Genomic DNA, 8,985 nt, shown 5'->3' on the forward strand with positions numbered 1-8,985 from the left:
AAAAAAAAGGAAAGAAAAAAATGGAAAATAGTGGATGGTGAAATGGGCAGTAGGTTCTGCCACTACCATTGAAAAAAATAAATGTTAAAAATTAAAAACTGATGGGATAAGTGGCAACCCCTGATCATGTTAAATTAAGTGGACAAAAATATATCTACAGTGAAAAAAGTTTCTACTGAGCTTTAGAAAAGCATCCCGATAGTTAACAAATGTTGGGTAATTCGGTTAAACTAAAAAGTTTAGTAGGTTAATCTCGGATCATTGGAGCTCATGGATCCATTAGTTCCCTCTACTAGCTCATAAATGGACTAAACCTTATATTAATGTATTGAGAGCATTTGAAATATTCAAATTCGATTCAGGGAATTATTACTTATATACTATATAATTAAATGTTTAATTATCAAATTAAACAAATTGGAGAATTTGGAATATTCAAATATGATTAAAATATTGTATACATGAATAGGAATTCATGTTTGGGATATGTGTTTCATTAATTTAATATTTGACATTAAATTAATTTAAATTTTGATTAAATTATTTAATTAATTATTAAAATTAAATTAAAGAAAAATCAAGTTAATTATGACTTTTTAGAAATTTATTTAAATTAAATAGAATATAAAATTTGAAAGTGGAAAGTTCCTACATTTCTAATTTTATCTTAATTCAACACCTATTTTCCATTAATTTTTTTTTTTGTGTTTCGTAGTCAATTTCTCATGTATTTCATTTGCATGATTTTGGTCCATAAATATGCAAGTTTAATTTTCTACTAATCCAAACTAAATCATACAATTTTTAAATAGTTTTTACCATTATCTTTGTTATAATTTTGTTTTAAACATGAATATAATATTTTTACCGATTCTTCTTATTTTTAAATTTGAAATCATCATTATCTTTATTTTAGTTTGGTTTTAAACAAGAAATATATAGGGTTTAGTTCATCTTTACCAACGAAATTGGTATAAAAAATATTAATTATGAAGAAAAAATGTATAGACAAACTAGGTAAATGAACCTAAAAATAATGTGTATAGAAACCATTAAATAAAATCATGACATTTGTATTTTGGTTAAAATCATAACCTAGGAATTGAAAATGGAATACCCAACTCATCAGACAGAAGAGAAAATTAATAAAAATCCCCAAATTCCCTGTCCAAATCAAACCAAGAAACAGAGCTCAATCAGAATGATGAACAGTGAACCTGTAAACCATAACGTGTTTATAACTCTCCCTTGGCTTCACAATCTGCGAAGGAAAATTAGGATGATTCACAGAATCCGGAAACCCCTGAGTTTCCAAGCAAAGCCCTGCATATTCCTTATACACAACCCCTTCTTTCACTTTCATATCCTTCAACTGATTCACCGTATAAAATTGAACTCCCGGCTGATTACTCCATAGCTCCATCTTCCTCCCTGACGTTCTCCCTGTAACCTCTGCCACTTTCTTCAAATGATCACTCCCGGTGTCGTCCACCACGTAATTAATGTCGTATCTGCCGACTACGCTCTTGATCTGCGACCCAATCTCTCGTGGGGTTGAGAAATTGAAAGGGGTTCCAGCCACTGGCACGATTTCACCGGTGGGGATGAGCTCGGTGTCGACGAGAGTTATGCTTGAGGCGAAGAGTTTGATTTTGTGAGATAGAATGTCGCCGCTTGAATGGCCGTCTAGATTCCAGTAAGAGTGTTGGGCCAGGTTTACTGGGGTTGGTTTGTTTATGGATTTTGCTTCCATTTTTACTTCTAATTTGTTTGTTTCTATGAACATGTAAGTTACTGAAACTTGAAGATCGCCGGGAAACCCTATTTACACAAAAACCAAATAAAACCCTCCATTTGTTCATTGTAATCCTTTAATTTAGGACTTAAGATTTACGATTTAGAGTCCGACCTTGTTCGCCATCAAAACTGTCGTGGATGAATGTAATGTGGTTGTCCTTCACATAACTCTCCACGTTCCGTATCACATCTCTGAACCCTTTCTTCCCACCTTCACAGTCAAATAAAAAAATGCTTAAAAAATCTCAATATAAAATCAATTTTCTTAGCATTTTGATTGCTTTTAAATGTTCATGAATTTGAGTTAACTACCTATTAAGTAATGTAAACAATTTGAGTCATTTGGAGTTCTCAAATCCCTGTCCCAAGAGAGAGAAGCAAATGTCATTACAGGGTAGTTAATAGATGGACGGCGAATAAGTGACAGTAGGAGTTTAACCAGGAAATAGATGACGATGAATAGGTGACAATACAAGTTAACTAGTAAATAGATGTCGGTCGAAAGGTTTCAGTTGTACTTAACTATGTTTAATTGGGCCATATAAATCAAATGTAGTGTCATACGCTATGAAAAAGATGAATTCACAATTAGAAAGGAAAATGTTGGGGGAGAATGGAAGAAAAAAAGTGTTTAGATCGATGAAATATACCATGGAACAAGTTTCTTCCATCATTAGGAGCGAGTTTATAAAAAACAGCATCGATACCAAATTGAGCTCCTCCAATTCTATTTGCTACACGTCCAACGATGTTTCAAAGTAGGTAGTATCATTCTGTCAAAACAAATGCATAAAAAAATCATACCCTTTTATTCATTTTTCTCTTTTATACTAGAAAATCACCACAAACAACGCAATTATCTCACTCGAAAGTCATCAATTGAAGGGAAAGAAAGAACCATATCACCCAACTTCCCTAAAACAAATAACGAAAAACAAAAAAAATAGAACTATATCATAATGTGTTGAATGCAAATAGAAATGGGTAATGTTAAGAAAAACAAAAATAAAACAAACCATTTTTATCAGGGAGAATTGTTAGATAAGGGATTTATACGCCCTAGCGTGTCTCCATGGGGAGCACCTATTTTATTTGTTAAGAAAAATGATGGATCAATGCGTTTATGTGTAGATTATCGGGAGTTGAATAAGTTGACAATAAAGAATAAGTATCTACTCCCACGCATTGATGACCTATTTGACCAATTACAAGGAGCCTCAGTATTCTCCAAAATAGACTTACGATCTGGTATCATCAACTACGAATCAAGGAGTCGGATATACCTAAGACTGCTTTCCGAACAAGATATGGGCATTATGAATTTACGGTGATACCCTTTGGATTAACGAATGCCCCCGCAGCCTTCATGGACTTGATAAATAGAATTTTAAGGACCATCTTGATAACTTCGTGATCTTATTTATAGATGATATTTTGGTCTATTCCAAGTCTAAGGCAGAACATGAAAAACATTTTAGGGACGTCTTTTCCATACTAAGGAATGAAAAGTTATATGCCAAATTCTCCAAGTGTGAGTTTTGAACGTGACAAGTCGCCTACTAGGGCATATTGTAAAGCAAGAAGGAATCTCAGTAGATCATGCTAAGACGGAAACAGTTAGCAAGTGGCCTCGCCCAACAACAGTTAGCGAAGTGCGAAGCTTCCTTGGATTAGTAGGATATTATAGACGATTTGTGAAGAATTTCTCAAGTATAGCATTACCCTTAACCAACCTCACCAAGAAGAATAATCCTTTTGTTTGGAACCAAGCATGTGAGCAAAGCTTCCAAGAACTAAAAGAAAAATTGACCACAACCCCTATTCTCACTATATTTGATGGATCAGGGGCTTTAACTGTGTATAGTGACACATCAAAGATGGGGCTTGGTTGTGTATTGATGCAACACGGAAAGATAATAGCATATGCTTCAAGACAACTAAAACCTTATGAACAAAATTATCCCGTTCATGACTTGGAGTTAGCTGTCATAGTCTTTGCTTTAAAGATATGGAGACATTACTTATATGGGGAAAAGATCCAAATTTATACAGATCATAAAAGCCTTAAGTACTTCTTTACCCAGAAAGAGTTAAATATGAGGCAACGAAGATGGTTAGAATTAGTCAAAGACTATGACTGTGAGATCCTCTATCATCCAAGAAAAGCTAACATTGTTGCTGATGCTCTTAAGCAGAAAGTTAGCTCATATAGAAACTCTAAGTACCATCTCCAAACACATAATGGATGACCTGGAAAGAGCTAAGATCTCACTAATACCATACACCTTCACAACTCGAATAGCACAGTTAATTGTAAGACCTGCATTAAGGCAAAGGATAATTGATGTATAACAAATAGATAAATATATAAACAAACAACTGCAGTCAGAAAATGGAAAAACCAATCAATTCTCTACAACCCCAGACTCTGCCTTCTTTACCGTGGGCGTCTATGTGTACCAGATGATAAAGAAATCAAAGAAAGAACTACTGAAGGAAGCTCATGAATCATGCTTTTCAATACATCCTGGGAGTACCAAAATGTATCGAGACCTAAAAGCACATTACTGGTGGGGTAACATGAAAAAGGATATAGCTGACTATGTAAGTAAATGTTTGGTTTGTCAACAGGTGAAAGCTCTACGACAACAACCACAAGGACTTCTCCAGCCTCTAAATGTTGCAGAATGGAAATGGAAGCATATTTCTATGGACTTCATCTCCGGACTCCCGAGAATTGTTAAAGGCCACAACATGATTTGGGTGATTATAGATCGACTCACCAAATCGGCCCACTTCCTACTATGCAAGACTACTCATACTACGGAAGCACTAGCTCAAATGTACTTAAAAGAGGTCATCCGGTTACATGGAATCCCAGTATCAATTGTTTCATATCGAGACCCTCATTTCGTCTCCAAGTTCTGGAAAAGTTTGTAGAAAGCAATGGGCACACAGCTAAATTTCAGCACAGCGTTCCACCCACAAACTGATGGCCAAACAGAACGAGTTAATCAAATCCTAGAAGACATGTTGAGGGCATGTGCTTTGGATTTTTACTGAAGCATGGGATTTGCAGATACATCTTATAGAATTTGCTTATAATAATAGTTATCAGACGACAATTGGTATGGCTCCCTTCGTAGCCTTATACGGAAAGAAATGCAGATCCCCTGTACACTGGGATGAAATCGGGGAGCGAACACTACTAGGACCTAAGTTGGTGCAGCAAACATCAAAGTCAATTAAGCTAATTCGGGAAAGAATGCAAACAGCTCAAAGCAGATAGAAGAGTTATACTGACAACCGTAAAAAAGAGTTGGAATTCAAAGTAGGAGATCACGTATTTCTAAAGGTAGCACCAATAAAGGGCATTATGTGTTTCGGACGAAAAGGCAAACTTAGCCCCCGCTTCATTGGACCCTTTGAAATATTAGAATGTATTGGCCAAGTAGCTTATCGATTAGCATTACCACCTACCCTTTCTACAATACATAATGTCTTTCATGTATCAATGCTTCGAAAATACGTGTTTGACCCATCACATGTAGTAAATTATGAATCTCTACAAATAAGTGAAAACTTGGAATATGAAGAGACTCTAGTTTGCATCCTAGCAAGAGAGAAAAAGTCGCTTCGTAATCGGGAAATAAGTTTAGTAAAGGTTTTCTGGAGAAATCAGCAAGTGGAAGAAGCTACATGGGAACGAGAAAAAGAGATAAAAGACAAATACCCTTATCTGTTTAAGAACCAAGAAACTTGCGAGGACGAAAGTTCTTAAGGGAGGAAGAATGTAACAACCCAGCTTTGTACGCATACACTACAGGAAATTAAATATTGAAATTTATTGGATGATAAATATAAATACCCTAACCTTAATTTAGAAAGCAGAGAAACAATCAAAATAATAATAATAATAATAATAATAAATAAATAAATAAAAATTGAAAAGAACGAAGGTGGAGAGAGCGAGACTCTAATTTAATGATAAATAAATAAATAAATAAGTAAATAAAAGAAAATTAGAGAAAGCGAGATTCTCAGCGAGACAGAGGGAGAGAGCGGGAGCAGGAGCGGGAACGGGAGCGAGAGCCACACCAACGAGAAAACTGGAAAGAGTGAGACTAAAGAGAAAATTTGAGAGCGAGAGTGGAGAGAGCGGGATTCCCAGCAAGAAAGCTGAAGAGAGCGATATTCTAAGAGCAGGGAGAGCGAGATTTGGACAAAGCGAGAGTAGAGAGAGTGAGATTCTGAGAGCAGAGTGAGCGAGATTTGGATAGAAGCGCGAATTATGCGTTGAATTTGGCCACGATCTTATAGATTATACATTGAAAAACCCTAAAATTGAATACAAACAAAGAATGATGACGTAAGGGCAAACATTAGCCAAGATTAGGTGTCTTATTGAGAGGAATCCTTAAACCCTAAGTAATTTTAAAGAAGCCATCTGTAGGATGATTTGTCACACTGAGAAGAGCTGAAAACTACTATAAATAGGACCCATTTGCCTGAAGATTTAACCCATTCTCAAACAAATCTCAGTAACAAAAAATCGTGTTAAAGAGTAAGTGTGAGTGAGGAAGTTCTGTGAGGCTAAAAGAGAAAAGCTCGGGTAAAGTGCTGCCTAAATTTCCTTCTAGTTTAAAAAGGGAAAGCTCTACTGGTCAAATCATAAAGAATAATAAGGAATAACTAAATCACGATAAGTAGTTTATCTCACCCTCTCTTTAAATGTTCTATGGTAGTGTACCTTTATTATGTTGCATGGTTATGTTAATTGTTATATTGCATTACATGTTTAGAACACGTTTCTCTACAAGGGACTCCATGCATTATGTTTGTTCACGATTATGTTAAAATCAAGTTTTAATTAGGTGTAAGTTATGCTTCCAGTCTAATCTTACGTTTATGTTAATGGTTGATGTTAGATGTGACTCTAGCCCTACTGACTGCATGACTCGCTAATCATCAGATGGGTTAGTTTCTGCTTAAGTCCTCATCTTCCTATCAGGGCGGAGAAATTCATGCTTCCAGGGCTGGCAGGGCATGTATGGTTGAATCCCTCCACGCCTAATCTTATGTTATGTTTATGCTAGGGACTAGCAGGGTATGTATGGTTGCACCCCTCTAGTCCAATATTACGTTTATACTAATGGTTGATGTTGGATGTGACTCTGGCCCTACTGACTACATATCTGCTAATCATCAGATGAGTTAGTTTTCGCTTAGGTCCTCATCTTCCTATCAGAGCGAAGAGATTTATGTTGGAAGCATAACCGACCACCACATGTTATTATACATTTTCGGTCCCAACCATATGTTTTCATGACATGTTGCTTGTGATTGTGCATTTGGTCACTACCCTACGTGAGAACTACTTACTGGGTATATTATATATACTCATCTATATTTTTACAGACTTTGTAGGTAAGGACACAGGTAGATGGCAGAATTGGACGTCGCTCAAATGGCCAACCATCAAACTCACTATTATAGGTACATGCATTTTGTACCACCACGCTAATGTTTTATGGATCCTGATGTTTTGATAAATAAACTTTTTATATAGTTTTTCTATCTAATTAATAAAATTTAGATATGTTCTTTGAAATTTTCACCAAAACTCATCTCATGATAGAAAAGTCTAAGTATGTATGTCGTAGCGGTCGGATCATAATGTGTAAGGATCCGGTCGTTACACAGTAGTACTTAACTATGTTTAATTGAGCCATATAAATCAAATGTAGTGTCATATGCTATGAAAAAGATGAATTCACAATTAGAAAGGAAAATGTTGGGGGAGAGAAGGGAGAAAAAAGTGTTTAGATCGATGAAATATACCATGGAGCAAGTTCCTTCCATCATTAGGAGCGAGTTTATAAAAAACACCATCGATACCAAATTGACCTCCTCTAATTCTATTTGCTACACGTCCAACAATGTTTCCAAAGTAGGTAGTATCATTCTGTCAAAACAAATGCATAAACAAATCATACCCTTTTATTCATTTTTCTCTTTTATACTAGAAAATCACAACAAAAAACACAATTATCTCACTCGAAAGTCATCAATTGAAGGGAAAGAAAGAACAATATTACCCAACTTCCCTAAAACAAATAACAGAAAAAAAAAAATTAGAACTATATCATAATGTGTTGAATGCAAATATAAATGGGTAGTGTTAAGAAAAACAAAAACAAAACAAACCATTTTTATCAGGGAGAATAACAGAGAGAATGGTAGCACCATAATTGGTAAATTTAATAGAAAAATCTCCCCTTCTCAATTTATAAACTCCCACTTCATTCCCATTAGCAAATCCAATGGCTGCAACCACTAAGAGAAAGATCAATGGAAGAACTTTGGCCATTTTGAAGAATAGAACAATGTGTCTTGATGGGTTAAACTTAAACTCAAAGGATATTTATGTAGCTAGATAGAGAGATGCATCTAATTTTGAGAGAAGGAGAAGATACAGTTTGTTGATTTTCTTAACCATTTTGTAGATTTGGGATAGAAACGTTTTTATTTTTCAAATGGGTTTTCTTTTTTTGGTTGAAATTTGAATCTACTTTGACCTATTCTTTCTCGCTTTTTTATTCAGTTTGTATTTGCCATGTATGTTTTAACTAAAAGCCAGAAAAGATAAAACATTTGCCATAAATGAAATTGAGATGTGCCTAATGTTTTATTAATATCCCTAATTTAGTTGGACTTTATCTTAAGTTACTTATATACATAAATTGTTGTTATAAGAACTTGAGATGTGATTTTTTTTTTTTTCATTTTTTCTATTTTCTTTCTTTGCTTCAATGTTCTAAAATATGATATCTAAGATATGAACGTGGTATCTAAGATACGATTTTAACTTGTAAAGACCCTCTGGAAAAATCAAAATCAAGATCTTAAAAATGATAATGAGTAAAATCTGACAATATAACTCAACAATTGATCGACATATATTTCGTTGATCTTCAACTAATAGGTTAATATTATACATAGATTTATAGAAGCACTGTGTCTTTGAATTGGGATTGAGAAAATCATAGAATTGATTTATAAAAACATTAAGGCTGGACATTCAATTGAGGGAATTTAGGAGAAATGCTTTTGAAGACCAAATTCTTCAAGAACCTCCGTGAAAATCCTCTGCAAGAACAGGAAAAAAAAAACGAACGACAAGACACT

General features: G+C 34.7%; 1 protein-coding gene across 1 annotated transcript; it reads right to left on the minus strand.

Moving 5' to 3' along the window:
* Positions 1-1,192: 1,192 nt before the first annotated feature.
* Positions 1,193-8,167, minus strand: LOC120071860 (galactose mutarotase-like). Its single transcript, XM_039024263.1, has 5 exons — positions 8,005-8,167; positions 7,855-7,904; positions 7,639-7,762; positions 1,910-2,008; positions 1,193-1,821 (listed from the first exon to the last, which is right to left on the minus strand). Exons 1-5 carry the CDS (start codon positions 8,165-8,167, stop codon positions 1,193-1,195), a joined length of 1,065 nt encoding a protein of 354 aa, XP_038880191.1.
* Positions 8,168-8,985: the final 818 nt, after the last annotated feature.

The sequence above is a fragment of the Benincasa hispida genome, chromosome 2, assembly GCF_009727055.1.
Source record: "Benincasa hispida cultivar B227 chromosome 2, ASM972705v1, whole genome shotgun sequence".
Classification (NCBI taxonomy): domain Eukaryota; kingdom Viridiplantae; phylum Streptophyta; class Magnoliopsida; order Cucurbitales; family Cucurbitaceae; genus Benincasa; species Benincasa hispida.

Excerpts from the sequence above, each read along its gene's own strand:
- LOC120071860 (XM_039024263.1), bottom strand. The coding sequence starts at position 8,167 with ATGGCCAAAGTTCTTCCATTGATCTTTCTCTTAGTGGTTGCAGCCATT. Across the intron at positions 7,763-7,854 it reads CTTCAATTGATGACTTTCGA|AATGATACTACCTACTTTGG; the intron begins GTGAGATAATTG and ends TTGTTTTGACAG. Across the intron at positions 2,009-7,638 it reads TGGAAGGAACTTGCTCCATG|GTGGGAAGAAAGGGTTCAGA; the intron begins GTATATTTCATC and ends TTGACTGTGAAG.